Below are 23,559 nucleotides of genomic sequence, written 5' to 3'. Positions count from 1 at the left end.
GGACAAAAAAGTGACCACAAAATGGTAAGCAAAGAGATGTGCTTCCTGCTCAAGCATGGGAACTCCCCTCCCTCGACTAGATTTCATAACTTTGCACGCCTTCTTAGGAACTGTGTGCATCCTGCAAGGTGTAGTGCAGAGGTCTTTAAAAGGTGCTGCAGAGAAAGCGATAGGCATCGTGCTGGGTTTCCTCGGAGCCTCCATTTCTAAGATCACATCTTCCGTTTTGGTCTGGTAAGTATTCCTTCTTTCTCCTTTGCTGCTGGATCTTTCTATCGTTCCATCCTGCTTTCTCTGGAAGGACTTTTCTACTGTAAAGTGGCATGACTACATTGAATGAACTCTGTGTTTGCATTTTAAACATCACAGGGATAGATGTATAATTCAGATTTTAGTAAAGGGTAAAAGTTTTCCCCTGACATTAAGTCCAGTTGTGTTCAACTCTGGGGGTTGGTGCTCATCTCCATTTTCAAGCCGAAGAGTTGGCGTTGTCCATAGACACCTCCAAGGCATGGCTGGCATGGCTGCATGGAGCGCTGTTATTTTCCTGCAGGAGTGGTACCTATTGATCTGATGGGGAGATATTGGAAAAACAGATATTTATTTATTTATGCATATATTGTATGTACTTTACAAGAACTGAAATGTATAGAAAAATCAGGTTCTCTCTGTGTAAGGAAGCCAGCAGGACAGAGAAGGATTGTTGAAAGGGGGAGAAGAGGGGGACCTGTTATCTATACATTCCAGATACAGAGACTGGTACAAAATAGCCCAGGCTTTCGCTAAGTAAGGAGCCTATCCCTCCTCCCTCCTGACAAGTCAAAGTAGGCCCTTTGATTGATGAATGTAAGCTGTAAGTCCAGTTGTGTCCAACTCTGGGGGTTGATGCTCATCTCCATTTCTAAACCAAAGAGCTGGCGTTGTCCATAGATACCTCCGAAGTCATGTGGCTGGCATGGCTGCATGGAGTGCTGTTACCTTCCTGCAGGAGTGGTACCTATTGATCTTCTCACATTTTTCAAACTGCTAGGTTGGCAGATGCTGGGGCTAACAGCGGGAGCTCACCTTGCTCCCCGGACTCAAACCTGCAACGTTCCAGTTAACAAGTTCAGCAGCTCAGCGGTTCAACCCACTGCATCACCGGGGGCTCCTAATTCAGACTTTAGGTGGTAGATTAAGTGGTCATTAAGGAAGACGTCATTCTTCTGTATTTGTAGTTGCATTGATTTATTGAACCCTGTTTTTCCTCCCCTAGTTGAAAGACAAGAAGTCCTGTTTGCCAGTTCACCAAGAAGGGCCACAAACATCTCTTGTCTCAAGGTGAGTTTCATCCTATTCGTCATCTATTGGGAGGGCTCGGATTGTGTCTTCCTCATGGCAGGAAGATGGCAGGAAGATGGCAGGCTAGATGGCCTTTGTGATCCCTTCCAACTCTATGATTCCGTCATCTCGAAATCCAAAACTCCCACCTCTCTTTAGAAGGTCTCAAGAGCCCAGGAAGTGCAAGGAGCACCTCCAGGGAAGGTGTATCTAATGCCTTAGGGAAATGCATCCACCTGGAGAAAATGTTTCGTGGCTGTTTAGGACATTTGCAATGATAGTCTGAAATATGCCTCCTTGAATCTCACAATCATTGGTCCCTATGCTGTTTCCTTTGCCTTCAAGCCATTTCTGACCCTCAGGTTGAAGTCGAACATGACCTCCCCCCATAAGAGATAGTAACTTATAGTTTTGCTAAGGGCAAGGACACCAAACTGGATAATAAGGGTTAAGCCTTAGTCAGTTTGGTGTGTATCACTTAATCAAGGCTTTATGCTCTATTTTCATATGTTTATAGCAGAAGGTGACCAATTTATTACTGAAAATCATGCCACAAAAGTATTTGAGTGTTTCCATCTGAGACACACCTGGGCTCCTGATGGTCCCCCATCTCACAAACAAGGGACTCTCTTTCCCCCTCATGGAGATATTTCCCTTTATGGACCTTCCTATGAGGGACACTGGGGGAAGCTATTTGGGTTTACTCTCTATATTAGGATTTCTATATTTTCATATTTTCTCCTGTATTTCTATATTTCCCTTCATGTATTTGACCAGGCCCTGACCCTTTTGCCCTCTTCCCCTCTACTTGAGGAAAATCAATAAGGAAGTTGCCCTTGCAAAAAGCCATTAGTGATTGTGAAAACCCTTATCTCAGAACCTTTCTTGCATGGATAATTAACAAAGAATTATTTTCTTGACTTTGGAGTCGGGCCAACAAGAAGATAATCATTTGGCAGACTTTTTAATCACATTACAATGGGGGGAAACAAGGACCTTCAGGAAGTTGGACATTTCCTGTGACTCCATAATCCATTCAAGAATGCATTGTATTCTCTTGTCCCACCTCCCTCCCTCCTGATTCGTCGATGCGCCAAGGCGACAGAAGCCCTGTGATTGGCCCAGGCGCTTGAGGGGCAGACAAGCCTTCTCCCAGTTGTTGAGGTGCCAGCCAATCACCTTCAAGCCAGGCGGGGGGGAGGGGGGAAATTCAAACCCCACACTCTGTTTTTTCTATAAAAATTGCATTTATTTCTGTATATGTATGCTTAGCTTGGCGAATGATTGCTGCTTTGCATCCTTTTCAGCTGAATCACTAATAAACATCTCAGTGGCACTTTCTTCAACTTTGGTGGGTTTCTTTTTGGGAACTTAGGGAAAATAAATTGCTTAAAATTAGGCTTCTCTTTGCTCACCAATGTAGCGATCCCTCTTTGGTGGGGCCGCAGGGTCTCTCCTCCTGGGGTAGACCCTTCTAAAGTTCCTATCAACTTCAAGGTGACCCTCGGGTGAATCTGTCTCTGGGTTTTCATGGTGGAACTCTGAAAACGTTTGCCAGCATGGCCTTCCTCTGAGGAGGTTGAGAGAGAGAGACTTGCGCAGGTTCCCCCTTTGGGTTTTCTGACTGATTAACCATTTGAACCCCTTGGTCTCCAGAGTCAACTATAATCCAACACTCCTTTGATTCTTGTTATGTCCACTTCCTAAACTTTTCAATACAAGCCACTCTGTTCAGATTTCATGATGAGGTTTTGCATTTTGGTTTAATATTTGCATTATCTGGGGACCCTTTGAGAGGTTAAGGAGGAATACTAGAGCCCTCTGATTTCTAACTCTGCTTCCCTTTCCTTTGGCAGAATGATCCAGATCTGGATGGCCTTGCTGGCCAGTATGGTGATCCTGGTTGGACACGGAGAGGCTTGGAGCTGCAAGCCGGAGCTGCAAGGCCATTGTAAGAACAGGAAGGGGAGGTCTTTCTCAAAAGGGCTTGGTGATCTCCAGACCACTGGCCCTCTTGGTCACCCCTCTCTGGACACCGTCCTTGAAGTGTGGTGCCCAAACTGGCCACTGGCTCTTGGCTACCGTGTCACCATTTCCCCAGGGATTTAGTCCATTTCCCTGTTTCCCTGGATGTCTGGGCGGATCCTCTGCAGGTTGGAAATGTCCGGTGTTCCAGATATTGCCTTGTTGCAGCTCCAAGCATTCCTCCACTGGCTCTGTGGCTAAGGCTGCTGGGAGCTGAAATTCAGGGACATTGGGGTGGGGGTGGGATGTTACACAATGCCTATCTCAATGATATCTCATTGCATCATTGTGTTCTGTTAAGTGTTTAGCATAGTAGCAATTGCCCAATCATTCAAAAACGATTGCCTGTTTTTGACCCAGTGTACCCATGCCTCCAAATCCCCATTTCCTCCTTAGAACAAAAGTTCATATGTGTGTATGTCTCTTGGTTCCAAAATGATGAGAAGTGCATTGTCTCCATCTTGTTGCCCTTCTTCCCCTAGTCCGTAACTTGGCCAGAGGCCGTCCAGCGTTCCAGTCGTCTCTCTACCCACTCCATAATATTGGCTTGGCCAGCAAAGCTGTGGATGGGAATTGCAATGGGGACTGGTACAACATCAAGTCCTGCACCCACACCAACCGTGACTATGAGCCCTGGTGGTACGTGGACCTGGGAGAGGAATATGCCATTGCTACTGTGGTGGTGAAGAACCGGGGGGACTGCTGCGGAGAAAGACTCCAGGGAGCTCAGATCCGTGTGGGAAACTACGGGGGGAACGACTGCAAATCCAATTTCCAGTGAGTCCCTTCGCTTTCCTCTATGCATTGAATATTGCTCTGACTGAACAACCAGGCTCACTTGATGCTTTCCCCATTGCAGTTATCTTCTGCATCCATGCTGGTGTTTCTTCCTTGATTTCCTTCAGCAATGCTCCAAGGCTTTACTATTCCCTTCCATTATTCAACATACATGTGCAATAGGATTTGGCATTTCTCTCTGTGTATATTTATTGCAGAATTTTGAGTACCACTTGCCTTCGAAATTAATGCATTGGTACTGTGGTTACTGCAATGCTTAGTGCCTCCTTTTGTTGTAATCGGAGTGTGTCCTGAGCTTTTCAATTATATGAGTCATTGTTTTGGGGATAGATTTTAGTTCGAACAGAGAAGCTTCTGTCTCTTTAGATCAGAGATATCAAATTAATCTCCACTGAGGGCTAACTCAGACTAATGGTAGCGTTTAAAGTGCTGGTTGTAATTGTAAGACTATGTAAATCAATGTAAATGTAAAAATGTATCAGCCAGACTAATTACAGGAACATCCAGGACACCATGCTATTTTGAAAGCCAGAAAAAATGAGACTGAGTTTGAAGCAATAACAGAAGTTTTATTCATCTAGGGCTAGAAGGCAGGATCATCAAGTTTGCAGACGACACCAAATGGGGAGGGATAGCCAAGACTCCAGAGGACAGGAGCAGGATTCAAAACGATCTTGACAGATTAGAGAGATGAAGGGCCAAAACTAACACAATGAAGTTCAACAGTGACAAATGCAAGGTACTCCACTTAGGCAGGAAAAACGAAATGCAAAGATACAGAATGGGGGACAATTCCTGGCTCGAGAGCAGTACGTGTGAAAAAGATCTTGGAGTCCTCGTGGACAACAAGTTAAACATGAGCCAGGAATGTGATGTGGCGGCAAAAAAAGCCAATGGGATTTTGGCCTGCATCAAGAGGAGCATAGTGTCTAGATCTAGGGAAGTCATGCTCCCCATGCTCTCTTCTGCCTTGGTTAGACCACACCTGGAATATTGTGTCCAATTCTGGGCACCACAATTCAAGAGAGATCTTGACAAGCTGGAATGTGTCCAGAGGAGGGCGACTAAAATGATCAAGGGTCTTGAGAACAAGCCCTATGAGGAGCGGCTTAAGGAGCTGGGCATGTTTAGCCTGAAGAAGAGAAGGCTGAGAGGAGATATGATAGCCATGTATAAATATGTGAGAGGAAGCCACAGGGAGGAGGGAGCAAGTTTGTTTTCTGCTTCCCTGGAGACAAGGACGCAAAAGAACAATGGCTTCACAAGAGAGGAGATTCCATCTGAACATGAGGAAGAACTTCCTGACTGTGAGAGCCGTTCAGCAGTGGAACTCTCTGCCCCGGAGTGTTGGAGGCTCCTTCTTTGGAAGCTTTTAAACAGAGGCTGGATGGCCATCTGTCAGGGGTGATTTGAATGTGAAATTGTCCTGCTTCTTGGCAGAATGGGGTTGGACTGGATGGCCCAGGAGGTCTCTTCCAACTCTTTGATTCTATGATTCTATGATTCATCTGGTCGGATGGATGACAGAACAGTGTAATCACCAAAAGAACTGACATAACTCATACACAAAAGTGTAGCACATTTTGCAAAGTTTGGCAGCTATTCAAACCACCCACTCTCTCCCTTGGCTACTCAAGAGACATGCCTCCTAGGATCCGCTTTCTCTTTGGCTGAGATTTCCTTCTGACATCACAGACAGAGATGGAGAGGAAGAGAGAACAGCTGGGATTGGTGGTGTTCAAAATTAAAGGTTTGTTGCTGTGTATAACGAAACACACTGCGAGGCTCATCAAAAATATAACAACACAGAGAGGTGTAGTAAGAGAAGAGTATTTTAATTAATGTACGAGAGACGGGAAAATATGTATAAAGTAAATCCCAAATCTGCTCTGCTAAAATTATAATCAAGCTCACAAATGGTAGAGGGAGTGTGGTTGCTGAACCAACTGTATCTTTTAAAAGCTAGGAACTGGGAACCACTGGAACTGAGAGTCTTAAAATGAGTCTTCAAAAGATTTCCCCCTGCCACCATTTCACTATTAATAATAAACATGTTGAGGAAATATTTGAGAGTTTGTTCTGTAACACACACTGTGTCACTGTAGTTTCTTAAAGGCTGTTGTGAAGCTGACTTCAAGAATTCTTTGACCACAAAGGTATGCACACTGAGGCTTGTATAAGTTGATGAAAATAACAAGAATGTTTATTGAACAGGCTTGAAATATTCAGGTACAAATGCTTAATGGTTTCAGTAAAATACTGGCATAAAAAGCTTGTGGTTGTGTTAGAGTCAAAAGATCTTAAAACTTCTGGGTTACAAGTCTTCAAAGTTCCACCACAGAAAATTACTTCAGGAAATGAATCTCTGAAAGTAACTCCCAAAAATGCCCGTTAGGAATCTAGCCAAAATCCCTGAACTAGACTTCCTTAGGAATTGAACAGACCACTAGTGGGATACTGCTCCACAAAACAGTATTCTAGCTATCTACTCAATAGCTATTCTGAATACTACACAAAAGACTAACCCAATCTTCTTCTTTAAACCCAAACCTCTCTCTGACTAACACCCACACTTCTTCTCTCTAACAGTTCCAAACTCCCACTGGCAAACTGGGACCTCAAGTCTCAGTTTAAAAGACACTTTTCCCTCTAAACCACTTAGGCTTCGCCCCCATCTTTCTAGCCAGTCCTAGACTTTTGATTTTCCCTCCTAGACTTGAACATGCCCCCTCAAGGCAAACTTAACCTAAGATGGCTTCTCCCTGTCTCCCTTTTCTAAGATGGCTTTGCCAGGCCCACTCCCTTAGGCTATCAGGCAGTTAGCTAAGGTAAGGGATTCATTACATTCCTCCCTGACCCAAGATGCTTTGCTGAATGAAGAGGCTTTCATTCCTCTTCTGAAGCAAAGGCCTAGCTATACTCTGCAAACCTAACTAAACAAACCTAACAAAACTGTTAACTAGGCCTGGGTAACAATGGAAAAATTTGTTTCTAAAATCAATTCGTTTTTTGGGTTTTTTTGCGTTTTGTTATTTAAAATAATTACAAAATTTTCATTTAAAAAGTTCGATATTTACGAAATGGTAAAAAAATTACAAAACAATAACGAAACAATAACAAATCGATTCGTTAATAGCGGCCGCGATCGCGCAATACACTAAAAAAACTTCTGAAGCTTCCCTCTCCCTCTGTTGTTGACTGTTGGTGTGTTATTATAATTTTTTTTTCACTAATTAAACAAAAAACAACTATAAAACTTGCCCGAGACATGTGGAAATAATAACGAAACGACCTCAAATCAATAACGAAACGAATACATAACGAAATACGAAGCATTTACAAAACGTATTTAAAAATTCGTTTCGTTTTTAAGTTGCTCCAGAATGGTTCGTTATCGCTTCGTTATTAAAAAATTAACGAATTTTTAACGAATTACGAATTAACGAAACGAAACCGCCCAGCCCTACTGTTAACCTTCCCCCCAGTAAACCATACATGGTAAAAATACATTTGCAATAAAGCATTTGCAACAATACATATTAGGCAATAAATACATTATATACACCAAATACATTCCTGAAAAAGGAAAAAAAAAGGTTAAATACAGTATACATTTATGCCTATAAACAGTTTAGCTTTGATCTTTAAAGCCTTCCGTGGTTTGGGTCCAGGTTCCCTGCAGGATGGCCTTTTCCCACATGATCCATGGCCTCTTTGAACCCTGAGGTCTTCTTGGAAGCGGCTAATCTAGGACACACGTTAAGAGCTTTCTCTCCCAGTAGGCTTACCCAGTCAATATTAATCTGCATTTTATCGGTAAATTTTAAGCAGCATTTAAGTGCATTTGCTATAAGTATTTTTATAGTGTATTGTTTTATCTCACTTACCATGTTGTACCTTGCCTCGAGCCACAAGGAGAGGCAGTTAATAAAGGATGATGGTGATGCTGCCCTGGCATTGAGAGTCTCGTGGGCCACGTTAAATGATGTGGTAGGTCAAATTCAGCCCATGGGCCTTGAATTCGACACACGTGCGGATGATACACTTTTGACAGTCAAGAATCCAGACATTGTTTATATGCTTATATGTTTTATACTTTAACTAGCGGTCCCCTGCCACGCGTTGCTGTGGCCCACTCTGGTGATCTGGAAAATAAAGTAATGAGAAAGTGTTGGTTTCTAATATATGTAATGTCTTTCTGCTTGTGGGTCAACAGTATTTCTTGCTGTTTCTTTGCCAGTGTTGATGTCCGGTTTGCCTACTCTGGAACATACAACATATCATTGTCCTTCTTTAGGGGTCCCTTTCAAATCTTTGATACTGCATCTGTCATATACACATATGTATGAGTGTGAATGGCTGGATGGCCCTTTGTCAGGAGAGCTTTGATTATGTTTTCTTGCCCTGGTGAAAGGAGTTGGATTGGATGGCCTTCAGGCAGCATTTCTCATCCTGGGGTTAAAGTCAGACATATCCACAAGCCTTGTATCTAAATTCAAAGGTCCCATCTACACTGCCATATAATCCAGTTTCTGAATCCAGATTATCTGGATTTGGGGGTTGTGAGGTGTCAGAAGGGTTGCCAAAGACCATCAGAAAATAACTTCTGTGTGGGAAGTTTGCCCCAATTCTGTCATTGGTGGGCTTCAGAATGCTTCTTGATTGTAGGTGAACTATAAATCCCAGTAACTACAACTCCCAAATGTCAAGGTCTGTTTTCCCCAAACTCCATCTGTGTTTATATTTGGGCACATTGAATGCTCGTGCCAAGTTTGGTCCAGATCCATCATTGTTTGAGTCCACAGTGCTCTCTAGATGTAGGTGAACTACAACTCCAAAACTGAAGGTCAATGCCCACCAAACCCTTCTAGTGTTTTTTGTTGGTCATGGGAGTCCTGTGTGCCAAGTTTGGTTCAATTCCATTGTTGGTGGAGTCCAGAATGGTCTTTGATTACACTGTTCAACGGAGAAAAAGTTGCAGGTCTGAAAATAGCTGTTCTTTTATGATTTTGGGGTGCTGAAAACGAAAATGACATTTAAAAATGTATATTGGCTCTAGTTTTTATGATATAAGCAATCATGTGATCACGTATGGTTGAAAAAATGCATGTTGCGACTTACACTATGGAAGATTCTAGAAAACTCTAGAAAGTTTGATGACGCAGTATTAGTGCTGTGTGCAAAAACCAGAAAGCCCTATATAAGGCCAGACTTTTGAACGGTGAAGGTCAGTCAGTTGAAGACTGAGACAGTATCGTTAAACATCGTTTTACATTGTTCTTTTTACTGTGGTTATGCTTCGCACGTGTGTAAATAAAGCACAATGGAAAAAAGAGATCAAGGCCAATGGACTCCGTCAATGCTGTCAGACTCCTGCTGGAGCATTCATTGTAAGAGACAATCCTTTCCTTGAATACAAAAGAAAAGTCAAGAGAAGCAAACAGGATAAAAACTAAAGTCACGATTAAAGCGGCATTTCAACTTTCAGACTTTTCAACTGCATTCGGCCTACTAATATAGTTTCTTGCTGCACAAACATAAACAACAGACTAATTAAATAAATATTTCTCATGTATAAACTATTGGCAATATAATTTGACTAAAATTTAGTAAATATTCACGGTTTATATACATGCAGTAAGGTTAGGCGTATTATCATAATATTAACAAATTACCTATTGTGGAGAAAATTGAAATAGCTGTTGCATAAAAACCAGAGCCAATTAACACATTTAATTATTATATTTGAATTCAGCATGTTAAATTTATTAAGAAATGGCACATTTCGTTTCCGCAACTGAGAAAAACTGAAAATTTGTAGAACAGTGTTATAGGTGAACTATAAATCCCAGCAACTACAACTCCCAAATGACAAAATCATAATTTTTGAGCGATGGTCACTCCTTGTGTTGTGAGATGTTTTGTTGCCAAATTTGGTGTGATTTCGTTCATTGGTTCTTTTGTTTTTAGGGTACTCATTACGCACAGAGCATTTTTATATATATAGATGCTATGTTGTTTATTGTATTGCCATTTGTATCCTATTGTATTGTAATAGAAGCGGTTACCTTGGTATGTCATTTGCTTCCAATGCTAGTAATTTCTTCCATGTGCTGTGAGGTTCATCTCCAGATTGTTCTTCCTCAAATGACTCCATCATCCTTTCAGCTCTTTTATATCTCTCTCCACTGCATTCTTTCCCTTCTACTTGGTCATGTAGTCCATTAATGATTTCTTCCTCCTGCTTTCCCTCCTCCGTCCTCTCCCTGCAGCTGTGGGACCATCACAGACACCCGTGCAGGCTCCATCAGCACCATCAGCTGCTATGGGTTCAAGGGCCGCTACGTGAGCATCATCATCCCTAACCGAAGCGAATGGCTCCATGTCTGTGAGGTGGAAGTCTATGGCACCAAGGAGTACAGTCAGTGCTAAAAGAGTTCACCCATGCAGATGGTGAAATCCATGATTGTGAGCAATAAACTTCCCTCTGATCCAGCTTTGTTAGTCTGGCCTCTTACTGATCTTTGTATTTTAGTTATGTGGTATTTGCTTATAGTTCACTTGTCACCTCTAGAATGGATTATAAGCAAATACCACAACAAGAATTAAGAATTTATTTTAAAAGGGGGAATTGTCTGCACTTTCATCTTGTTGTTGTTGTCCATTCGTTCAGTTGTCTCCGACTCTTCGTGACCTCATGGACCAGCCCACGCCAGAGCTCCCTGTCGGCCGTCACCACCCCCAGCTCCTTCAAGGTCAGTCCAGTCACTTCAAGGATGCCATCCATCCATCTTGCCCTTGGTCGGCCCCTCTTCCTTTTGCCTTCCACTTTCCCCAGCATCATTCCCTTCTCTAAGCTTTGCTGTCTCCTCGTGATGTGGCCAAAGGACTTCCACTTTGTCCCTAGTCTCCTTCCCTCCAGTGAGCAGTCGGGCTTTCTTTCCAGGAGGATGGACTGGTTGGATCTTCTCGCAGACCAAGGCACTCTCAGCACTTTCCTCCAACACCACAGCTCAAAAGCATCTCTCTTCCTTCGCTCAGCCTTCCCGAAGGTCCAGCTCTCACTTCCGTAGGTGACTACAGGGAAGACCATGGCTTTGACTAGGCAATGGATCTTTGTTGCCAGTCTGATGTCTTTACTCTTGACTATTTTATCGAGACTGGACATTGCTCTCCTCCCAAGAAGGAAGCGTCTTCTGATTTCCTGGCCACAGTCTGCATCTGCAGTCATCTTTGCGCCTAGAAATACAAAGTCTGTCACGGCCTCCACATTTTCTCCCTCTATTTTCCAGTTGTCAATCATTCTTGTTGCCATAATCTTGGTTTTTTTGATGTTTAGCTGCAACCCGGCTTTTGCGCTTTCTTCTCTCACCTTGATTAGAAGGCTCCTCAGCTCCTCCTCGCTTTCGGCCATCAGAGTGGTGTCATCTGCATATCTGAGGGTGTTGATGTTTCTTCCAGCTATTTTCACCCCAGCTTTGCATTTCTCAAGCCCAACACATCCTCGCATGATGTGTTCTGCATATAAGTTAAAAAGGTTGGGTGAGAGGATGCAGCCTTGCCATACGCCTTTCCCAATCTTGAACCAGTCTCCTGTTCCGCACTTTCATCTGTGTGACTTGAAATTGAGAGTTGTCCAAGGCAAGAACTTACAAAGGATTAGAAGTGTGCAATTTAGGAAAACCCCATCTCATTTTCAGTCCTGTTTTTGGCTAGGCTCCTATTCTGTTTTTTGGGAAGTTCCTGAAATCGGGAGGGGGAAAATATCATTTCTTGTATCCACAGCCTTAAGTTCCTTTTTCGCTTTGGGAAGATCCAGCCATTGGTTTCAATGCAGGAATTGGCAAGGTTCCTCTTTCCCTCATTTATGGCTATGTGGACAAAAATGGCCACATTTGGAGGACACATTTACCACTGCAAGCCCCCCAAGTTTCAGAATGTTTGGGTCATCCACTGATTTTTTAGTTTTTTTAAAAAAGGCAAGTGAGATTCAAAGAGGTGAACTAACAAGAAGGACGGGGGGGGGGGGGGGTCTGTTAGGCTGATGCAGACACACACAAGCAAGAACCTAAGTTTGGGGAGGGTATAGACTGAGAGCCAAAGAAGTGAAAGGGAGAGGAGGAACTTAGTTACTTAAATATCTTTCAACATTTCTTTTATTTTACTAGTAATTTCACTAGGGAGGAGTGGGTGGGCCACTCTTCCCTAGTAAATTTATTAGTAAAGTAATAATTTTACTAGTGGGTGGGTATTCCTCACTAGAAAAAATTCCTAGTAAAATAAAAGAAGGACTGAAAGATATTAACTAAGAAAAATTAATGCAGAAGAAAAAGGAATTCTCAAAAGGTGATCAATTCCCTAAGTGGCACTGAGACATACAGAGCTAGCACATCTCTCCCTCTCAAATGCCAGCCTTGCCAAGACACAAATATATTACGGTAATTTTGGCAAATAGATTTTTAAAAATTCGTTGAGGATTATATTAACCAAGACCAATGTGGGTTTGTTAAGGGAAGGTAAATGTCTGACTTGGTCTGCAGATTGATAAACATTAGAGAGAATGTCAAAAGGAGAAAGCTCAAGTGGGCATTATTGCATTGGAGATATATATATATATATATATATATATATATATATATATATATATATATATATAGCCTTTGACTCGGTGGGTTGGACATTGTTGAAATTCCTGATAAAATATATAGTTTTCGGAGAGGGTTTTGTTGCAGTAGAGTGTGCTGGTCAAGCTACAACTGGTAGTAGAAGGGGAAAGAGGGCTGCTCAGGTGTTGGAACAAGAGCAGCAAAGGAAGCGAATTAGGAAGATATTCATGACACCTACAGATACTGACTCGTTTGAAGGCTTCTCAGATTCTGAAATGGAGGAGGAGGGAGATGGGGGCAGAGGTTTGAAGCGGGTTACTCGGGAGCAAGAGTCAGATGAAGAACGGGAAAGGAAACGTATCCGTGAAATACTTAATGCTCCAACTGAGGAGGAAGATTTTATAGGGTTCACAGGAAGTGATGGGACTGGGAGTGATGATGAGGAGGAGGATGGGCTGGATTGTACCCGTGTGCAGGAGATCAGAGACATATGTACACAACCAACATCTAGTGATGAGTTTGGGGGTTTCCCTGGAGATTGGCAACCCGGCAATACATGGGGTGATCTAAGTCTTGATAGACGCTGGAAAAGTTGGAGGGACGGGCGGTGGCGATCAGCTGTGGAAGCTAAGGCAGCTGTGAGTGATGAAGACAGGGTGGAGAGCAGTTCGTCATCCGATAATGAGTTATAGGATAAAAGAAGGTATCAAACATTGGGGACTTTGCAGTAGGCAAAGTGTTGTATTCGTGCTTGGGACTTTGTTGCTGCCATTATTCTTGAGCTTGGGTCCTGGGACTGCGGATTGCTGTGTTACCGTGCTTCTACAGACTGGAGCCTTGTAAGTGCTGACTACTACTCCCGTTTTGACTTCAGGTTGTTTTATTTATTTATTTACTTTACTTTACTTTACTTATATACCGCTGTTCTCAGCCCGGAGGCGACTCACAGCGGTTCACAACCAATACAAGCAGCAAAAATTCAATGCAACAGTGTAAAAAACGGTAACAACATAACACATTACACAATTAGTATACAATTATTACAATAATTTTGGATGACGACATCGCTTCCTGGACTGCTTCTGGACGTGCTTGGACTTGGGACTGTTTTTCGACGACCATTTTGCTTGCTTCCACCTTGTTTCCTTGTGTTTATTGAACTCTGTGTTTTTGAAGCAGTTTGCTTGAACTTTTTATTATCCCAGATTATACTACAGTATATCCACTAAATTACGTTTTTTTTTGCACAGCCGTTGCTGCAGACTTTTAGTTATTGCTAGGAACACTGAGTTAAGTGTTTCTAAGCTATTTTTGTTGTGTTAATAAATCTTGTTTGGACCTTTTCTTTGTGTCTGGCTCCTTTAAGTCATCTGGTTCATGACAGGTTTACAACATATAATAGAACAAATATACTTGGAAAACAGGGCCAAAGTCATAATTAATTACTCAAGTACTGAACCTTCTAGAATTAAGCAAGGAGTAAAGCAGGGCTGCCCTCTTTCCCTGGTACTATTTATATTAGTATGGAGTTATTGGCCTCTGCGATATAGAAAGAAAAGGAGATACAGGGAATGGGAATGGACAACAAAATCAAAATCAGCTTATTTGCGGATGATGCGCTTTTGACAGTCAGGAATCTAGATATTGTTTATATGCTTATATGATTTATGCTTTAATGCTATGTTGTTTATTTTATTGCAATTTGTATCCTATTTTATTTTAATCTGTTGTTTGGGCTTGGCCTCATGTAGGCCACCCCAAGTCCCCGTTGGGGGAGATGGTGGTGGGGTATAAATACAGATTATTATTATTATTATTATTATTATTATTATTATTATTATTATTATTATTACTACAGGGCACTAAACTGGATAAATCTACATTTAAAACAGTTTGGAAAAATAACAAGCCTAACAATTAATTGGAAGAAAATTGAGGTGATGACAATACACCTGGAGGGAAAGGACAAAGAGAAAATAATGGATCAATTAAAAGGTTAAGGTCAGAAGCAAAATTAAGTACTTGGGAGTCACAACACCCATTAATTACTCAGAGTTAAGAAAAATTAAATGTTGATCTACTATGTAAGGAAATTCAAGAAAGACTACTGGGAAACAAAAACATAGACTCTCACAGTTCAACAGAATAGCCATTTTAAAAATGAAAATATTATCTAAATTTTACTTCCTTTGTAATATGTTACCCATTAAACTGCCAGATGTTGATCTTAAAATATGGCAGAAATCAGTCAACGAATTTTGTAATGGTAACTAGAAACTAGAAAATTTGTAACTAGAAAATCGAGGATATTGAGAGGCTTATGGAACATTCCACAGAAATTAGAGGGATTAGGAATGCCAGAATTAAAAACCTACCATCAGACACATATAATAAAGGAAGTGTTTAGTTTGCTCTCGGAAGATAAATTAATCTGGCAGGAACTGGAAGGTTAATGTTGGTAAAGAGATTATGGGAAAATGTTTTTCATGTCATAGAATCATAGAATCCTAGAATCAAAGAGTTGGAAGAGACCTCCTAGGCCATCATCCAGTCCAACCCCATTCTGCCAAGAAGCAGGAATATTGCATTCAAATCACCCCTGACAGATGGCCATCCAGCCTCTGTTTAAAAGCTTCCAAAGAAGGAGCCTCCACCACACTCCGGGGCAGAGAGTTCCACTGCTGAATGGCTCTCACAGTCAGGAAGTTCTTCCTCATGTTCAGGTGGAATCTCCTCTCTTATAGTGTGAAGCCATTGTTCCATGGCGTCCTAGTCTCCAGGAAAGCAGAAAACAAGCTTGCTCCCTCCTCCTCCCTGTGGCTTCCTCTCACGTATTTATACATGGCCTTTATCATGTCTCCTCTCAGCCTTCTCTTCTTCAGGCTAAACATGCCCAGCTCCTTAAGCCGCTCCTCATAGGGCTTGTTCTCCAGACCTTTTATCATTTTAGTCGCTCTCCTCTGGACACATTCCAGCTTGTCAGTATCTCTCTTGAATTGTGGTGCCCAGAATTGGACACAATATTCCAGGTGTGGTCTAACCAAAGCAGAATAGAGCATGGGTAGCATGACTTCCCTAGATCTAGACACTAGGCTCCTATTGATGCATTCCCAATATAGGAACATGATTAAGATAAATAAATTTCCAATTATTACAAGTCCCAGAATCCCTGTCTACTGAGACCCAGAATCCCTGTCTATTGAGAGAGCTTTTGCTTGCCAACAGCTGCAGCTGATAGGAAAAAATAATTGCCTGTGTTCCACACAAGCAGATATACTCCCATACTCCCACAAATTCTTTCTGCCTTGGATAAGCAAGCTTACAGAAAGGTAAAATTACAGCTCAGGGTCACACATTCAACAGAAACATGAATATGCTGTAATGGTAGAAACAAAACAACCAATCAGAAGTTGCTTACGTGTTGTTTTTACAAGTTTGATATAAAACCATTGTTAAGTACGCCACAAAGGTGTGAATGGTCTTTGTTCTTTGACCAGGATGGTCAAGAGGCTATTCATCTCATGTTGATCAACTTGAAATAAAGCCTTGTTGAAAAACCTCATCGGAATCTCATTTCCTCCCTTGCCTTCTGGGCCTGTCACCATAAATTCCCAGTCTCTAACATTTTGGAGGTTCCACCGAGATCTGGGTGGTGAGTGCCCATTGGCTGGAGGACAAGAGGTGGCTTTTGGAGGCCCGGAGGGACAGCACCCATCTGGTGGCAGTGGCTACTGGAGTGCGCTGAGAAAAGGGGCCCCACCTGACTGACCAGTGGCTCTGCTTGTCGCAGCCCCCAGGTGTGTCCCGTCCGTCTCTGCCGAGAAAGAGGTTCAACAACGCTTGAAAGAAGACTGCCGACAGGTCGGAGGAAGGAGGAACGAGGCATTCCAGAGGAGCACCGTCCGTGTGTGGGTTGTAAGGCCTTGTTCCTGGGGGAAAAAAGCTAGCTGGAGGGAGGCAAAGGGGGGAAGACAGAAATCCCCCAGATAGCTGATTGTGAGGGTGCCCCAAGAACAGTCAGCAGTGCCCCCTTGGAAAAAAAAAAGAAGAGAAACAAAACAGAGAGGGGGGAGGAATTGACCCCTTGGAAGTTTAAACAGTTTGCCGTGTCAGGGAACTGTAGAAATAAATTGTGTGTGTCTGTGTGTTGCAACACTGGATTGAGTTTTGTGCATGTCTGAAGCGCTGTTTTGTGAAAAGGAAAGTGAAAAAAAGGAGTTGGATTCTTGTTATTACAAATGGAAACCTGTTGTTCCAGTACTCAGGAAAGGATAGGAATGTGTTTGATGGAATTATGTGCTAAAAAGAGAGAGCTTTGTGTAAGTTGTCAGATCACTTGAGATATGTATGTCTAAATGACACGGGACTGAGTTTGAAATTTGTACATTCAAATGATGTAATGGATATTTTACAAGAGAAACTTAGACATGTTGAACTGAAAGGTATATATGGAATGTTAATTGTGTTTGAAGGATTCAAACAAGAAAGAAACAAAAATGCTGATTCAATGGGAATTGATTTATGTTCAAAATGCTGCCATTTGAAAAACTGTGTTTTTAAAATGTAAAAAAATTGGGTAATAACAAAACGGGTGATCTTTAAAAGTTTGATGTTCTTTGTTCTGTGTGCGAATGCAAAAAAAAAAGGAGCTGACCTTGGAAAACTTGTTTGTGTGCGTGCGTGTGTGTGAACGAGGTTTCTCTCTTTGTGTGTGAATGTGTAAAAGGGCCTAACCACTAATCACTAACCAGCTGTGTGTGTGTGAATTTGGAGAATGAATATTATGCGATATGACATTTTCTGAAATGGTTAAAATCCTGATTTGTTCTGTGTCTATGGAAAAAAATGAGTCTTGCATTATGAATACGTATCTTTTGAAAACATGAAAAATTGCCCGCATGGGCTGTATAAATAACTGTGTGGAGGAAAAAACAAAAACAAAAACCTGATGTCAAGGGTTTTTGTGTCAAGGGTTGTGACTGGCCAAAAGAGTTTTTCAAACACTGAAAGAGGCTAGGGCACATCAAAATGAAAATTTAAAGACTGATAGAAACTCATTGTCTGTGTTAAAAATGTTTAAAAGCAGGCTGTTTAAGAACTGTTAAAAACTGATGTTTTACAATGCCCTGAATGTACAGTATGTTACAGAAAAAAGAACTTACATTGATACCAGCCAGGATGGGATCAAATGAAATGGACTGACTGTGTTTTAAGAGTGCATTTTTAAAACTGGAGTTCTAACTTTATTTTTGCTCAAGAAAATGGAAATAATTCTTATGTTTAAAGCAACTGTATGTCATGAGAGAGTAAAATCATGTGCCGGAGTTTTAAAATTTTTTTTTTTAAGAGCTGTTTTAAAATGGATGCTATGTGGAGGGCTCCTGCTTTACAGAGCCAGAAGAGAGATAACTGGAAAAGAACATGGTGTTCTCCTGCCATTCTCTGGCAGAAGAGAAAAAAATGGTTATGAATGGTACATTTTAAAAGTATCTAATACCGTTTTGGATTTTTTGTGTTCAAATTTATGAATGCTTACCAGAGCTCCTTGTAGCTTTCTGGTTCAAAGGGGAAAATGCTTCATTTTGCCCTCCCTTCCTTTATGAACTGCTGATGGACATTAACTCCTTGCAGGTTGGGACATTTTGAGGCTTGTGCCGAAAGGGGAAAGTTACATCTGTGTGTGGACCAAGTTTAAAGTTTGGGTTGTTATAAGTTTTTCAGGCTGAATGGCCATGTTCCTGAAGCATTGTCTCCTGACAAGTTGCCTGCACCAATGACAGGCATCCTCAGATGTTGAAAGTTTAAACTTTTTCTTTTAGCTATTTAAAGATGCCACACTATGAACTGTGTGAGAGCTAATAATTTACAGAAAATAGGGATTTCCCTGCAACTTCTCTTGAGACAAAGAAGAGGCACAGGATTCATGTCTAAAATTGTTTCGAAACACAAAGTTTTTTGGTTGGAGACACAAGATAACAAGATGGGTTTTTTCTTCTTCATATGACAGTGAGATGACCGCTGTGGTTTTATGTTAGGAGTACATAGAAACTCCCTCAAGATGTCAACAGATAAAATATGTTTTAAGTTAAACAAAAAAAAACAAAACAAAACAAAAACGCCTTTTTAAAAGCCAAGCCGCAGCTTACCTGTAGGTAGATTGCGACACTGATTGATAAACAGAGTTCTTTACATTGTTTTTTGTTTGTTTGGTTTGGTATTTAATTCAAAAGGAAGCCAGTAATTGATTTTTACAACAGAATTTACTTTATGTGGATACAATAACCCTGGACATGAATCATAGAATCATAACATCAAAGAGTTGGAGGAGACCTCATGGGCCATCCAGTCCAACCCCATTCTGCCAAGAAGCAGGAATATTACATTCAGGTCATCCCTTGACAGATGACCATCCAGCCTCTGCTATAGTTCTTAGCCCGAGGTGGCTATATTTCACAGCTTTCTTCAAACATAGGACAAAGTACCTCTACAAATTTTGCTACTTTGGCCCAAATTCCTCTACAAAGTTATTGGAAGAGGTAATTCTGGAACGGGACATTAAAACAGGTAGATAGGGAAGCTTGCCCAGAGAATTTTGCCAGATTTAAGAGACAATGCCTAGCAAAAGGCCCCAGAGATTTTTGCCAAATTTGAGAGACATTGCCAGTAAACAGCTCAAGAGACATTTTACAGTTTACTGTTTTGATTAAGTTGGAAAAGCAGGTCGCAGATGGAATGGGCAACCGAGAGTGCCAGTATACATTGCTAAAGGATTGCTTACAGCAGATGGATGGAGAAACTATGAGATAAATCGTGGAGAGGAACCGTGAGATAAATCGTGGAGAAAACCGTGGAAAATTGTTTAAAAAGGATGAAGATTGGTCGAGAGGACTTCGGAGTGGGAGATCGTAGAGGCCCGCCAATGGATATAGAAGCGAAGGATGTTGATGGAGCTGACGACAGAACTGGCCAAAAAGACTTCAACAGATGGGTAATCAGTATCCCCTCCCCCTTTTCCTCTCACTATCTTTCTATTTATCTTTTTCAGCTCTTGAGCTCCTGGTATGAGACCCGGATCCTAAAATGGATATCCAAAAGGCATCATAGCCAGCTGGAAAGCCTAATGGGAGTCCAAAATACAGGAGCCTATCCAAAGCACCACCTGCTGGATAGGACAAGCTAAAGACGTGAGATATGGTGACTTTATTTTATAGACTTTCTTTACACAGAGACTGACTTTAGAGACTAGATACTTTGCTGGATACAGAGACTTTTTGGACTTAGAGACTTTCTTCATTTTACCTGGAATTTAATAGACTCATTTCTTCAATCAAGAAGGGAAACACATTCCCAGTTTGACTCAGATTGCCTTTATACAGGAGACTAAAAAGACATAAAGGTTGGATACACATGAGTGTGGCCACGTTTGATCCTGATAATAAAAACTGGATTTCACATATGTGCATGGCCACATTTGGGCCAGACAGCAAGACCTGGACTTGATATCCTTTCTCAAGTTGAATGATTTCTATTGCTAAATCGTTAAAGTGGTTATTGTTACCATTTAGTTCTGATTGCTAAGCTTGATAAGCTTTCATTTGTTTATACTGTTTCAGTCAAGTGTTTACAACTGTGTTTTAGAAAGAAACAGAGGTGATGTCATTCACAGCCTGATGCCACACCCCATTACAACAAAATGGGAGAAGGATACCCTCCACCAATTGGTAAATTGCATTGCAAAAGGATTGCATGCGCAGGTCTGTTGGGTATGATACGAACAAACAGCTCACTTCTAAACACCATAACCATACAACAGACAACTGATCAGACAGATGATCCCAGTTAATTCAATTTGAAAAAGGGGAGGTCTTCACCCCCTTACACCTTTGTACGCCCTTGTAAACCACTTAGCTCAGCCCAAACCTCACTGACAGAAAAGACATCTCACTATGACCGTGCCCCATGTCCAATTGGGACAATACCATAGACGTGACATCACTATACTCCTGTCAGATATACAAGACACAGACCGATACCACTAAACAGAATTTGACATGTGCAGATGATTCCGCATTGCATTGCAACATACATATAAAGACACTGGCAAGATTGGGCCAGGATTCTACTGGATTTACAAAAGTTGGGCAAGAAGGAAAGATACTGCCCCAGTCTGAAATGGCACATATACAACTTAATCCCTGATTTCTTCAGGATTGAGAGTCTTTGATACAACAGCCGCTTGAGACATAAGACAAATCAGTTCGGATGGGCCTGAGTTCAAGGGGCACACAGTGACACATAACAATATGACACTGACAATACATACTTCACTGGATCACAAAGAATTGGTGCAATCTTGTTCCCATATATTAAAATAACACTAACTGGCACATTTCAACACAACTAGAGAAATTGACAAACTATATGATAAAAGACACCCAGATGCAACACAGATTGACAATAGACCACCTAAACAGAGAAGGGGGTCTATGCATTTTGTTGCAAAATGAAAAGATGTCTCCAAGATATACACATCATGGTTTCCAGACTTACAATGGTTAAAAGTTTGGTTATGTCTCAAATTGTAATTGTCATAATGCTATTGATATTCTTGTGCTGTTTTACTTTGATGGAAAGAAGGCTTGATAACTCAAAGCCTTATAGATTCAATAACTGCTAAAAATATGATATCCCTACATAGAACCCTATACATGCGAATGTTGACACTGCCAGGCTCACATGAAAAAATAGAACAAAGATAGAGACAGTGTCAGAGATAGCTATGACAAAGGACAATGATATTGTTTATACTACTGATTGCAACGCTCGCTTCAAAGGCTTCGCTTAGCAACAAGAAGAGGAGGGAATATAGGAACATGATTAAGATAAATAAATTTCCAATTATTACAAGTCCCAGAATCCCTGTCTACTGAGACCCAGAATCCCTGTCTATTGAGAGAGCTTTTGCTTGCCAACAGCTGCAGCTGATAGGAAAAAATAATTGCCTGTGTTCCACACAAGCAGATATACTCCCATACTCCCACAAATTCTTTCTGCCTTGGATAAGCAAGCTTACAGAAAGGTAAAATTACAGCTCAGGGTCACACATTCAACAGAAACATGAATATGCTGTAATGGTAGAAACAAAACAACCAATCAGAAGTTGCTTACGTGTTGTTTTTACAAGTTTGATATAAAACCATTGTTAAGTACGCCACAAAGGTGTGAATGGTCTTTGTTCTTTGACCAGGATGGTCAAGAGGCTATTCATCTCATGTTGATCAACTTGAAATAAAGCCTTGTTGAAAAACCTCATCGGAATCTCATTTCCTCCCTTGCCTTCTGGGCCTGTCACCATAAATTCCCAGTCTCTAACACCAAGGGCCTAGGACAACATTTCTTAACCTGGGAGGGTCACGAGGAGGTGCCCGAGAGATCACCAAAGACCATCAGAAAATACAGTACTGTTGGTCATGGGGGTGCTGTGTGGGAAGTTTGGCCTAATTCTATCAATGGTGGGGTTGAAAATGCTCTTTGATTGTAGGTGAACTATAAATCGCAGCAACTACAACTGCCAAATGTCAAGTCTATTTTCCTCCAATATCCACCAGCCTTTACATTTGGGTATATTGAGTAATTCCGCCAAGTTTGGTCCAGATCCATCAGAGAGTCCACAGTGCTCTCTGGATGTAGGTGAACTACTACTCCCAAACTCAAGGTCAATGCCCACCAAATCCTTCCAGTATTGTCTGTTGGTCATGGGAGTTCTGTGTGGGAGGTTTGGCCCAATTCTGTCGTTGGTGGGGTACAGAGTGCTCTTTGATTGTAGGTGAACTATAAATCCCAGCAACTACAACTCCCAAATGTCAAGTCTATTTTCCTCCAAACTCCACCAGTCTTCACATTTAAGCACATTAAGTATTTGTGCCAAGTTTGATCCAGATCCATCATCGTTTGACTTTGCAGTGCTCTCTGGATGTAGGTGAACTACTACTCCCAAACTCAAGGTCAATGCCCATCAAACCCTTCCAGTATTTTCTGTTGGTCATGGGAGTTCTGTGTGCCAAGTTTGGCTCAATTCCATCATTGGTGGAGTTCAGAATGTTCTTTGATTGTAGCTGAACTATAAATCCCAGCAACTACAACTCCCAAATGTCAAGATCTACTTTTCTCAAACTCCACCAGTGTTCACATTTGGCCATATTGAGTATATGTGTCAAGTTTGGCCCAGATCCATCATTGTGTGTGTCTACACACAATGAGGGTGAATCCAGCAAAGATGGAGATCCTATGGCTGGGTCGACTGGGCAGTGGGGATGTCCAGCTGCCTACCCTGGATGGCAAGGCGCTATGCCCGTCATCGTTGGTCAAGAGCCTGGGAGTCCTTTTGGACCCTCTGCTGACGATGGAGGCCCAGGTCTCCGCCGTGAGCACAACCGCCTTCTTTCACCTGCGGCAGGCTAGACGGCTGACCCCTCCCTGTCCAGGGACGACCTAGCTATGGTGATCCAGGCCACGGTCATCTCAAGACTGGACTACTGTAACGCCCTCTACATTGGCCTTCCTCTGTCGGTGATCCGGAAGCTCAAGTTGGTACAAAATGCAGCTGCTCGGCTTCTTGCGGGAACTTCGTTGAGATGCCACATAACACCATAGAATCATAGAATCATAGAATCAAAGAGTTGGAAGAGACCTCCTGGGCCATCCAGTCCAACTCATTCTGCCAAGAAGCAGGAATATTGCATTCAAATCACCCCTGACAGATGGCCATCCGGCCTCTGCTTAAAAGCTTCCAAAGAAGGAGCCTCCACCA

The 23,559-nt window shown here is 41.8% G+C and overlaps 1 protein-coding gene and 1 long non-coding RNA gene across 2 annotated transcripts in view; both read left to right on the top strand.

Annotated features, from left to right (window-relative positions):
* The first annotated feature begins 1,132 nt into the window (after positions 1-1,132).
* LOC132773555 (uncharacterized) overlaps positions 1,133-23,559 on the top strand; it is a 46,020-nt gene continuing 23,593 nt past the window's right edge. The window contains exons 1-4 of the mRNA XM_067467000.1: positions 1,133-1,320; positions 3,177-3,271; positions 3,828-4,122; positions 10,416-10,572. Coding sequence (XP_067323101.1) covers positions 3,178-3,271; positions 3,828-4,122; positions 10,416-10,572 — 546 coding nt within the window. The 5' untranslated portion in view covers positions 1,133-1,320; position 3,177. The remainder of the gene's footprint in view (positions 1,321-3,176; positions 3,272-3,827; positions 4,123-10,415; positions 10,573-23,559) is intronic.
* Positions 15,871-22,061, top strand: LOC137096902 (uncharacterized). Its single transcript, XR_010909783.1, has 2 exons — positions 15,871-16,657; positions 19,795-22,061. It is a non-coding gene; the product is annotated as an uncharacterized lncRNA (long non-coding RNA).

Source organism: Anolis sagrei, chromosome 4 (assembly GCF_037176765.1).
Source record: "Anolis sagrei isolate rAnoSag1 chromosome 4, rAnoSag1.mat, whole genome shotgun sequence".
Lineage (NCBI taxonomy): Eukaryota > Metazoa > Chordata > Lepidosauria > Squamata > Dactyloidae > Anolis > Anolis sagrei.
This window is presented reverse-complemented; position numbering and strand designations above follow the sequence as displayed.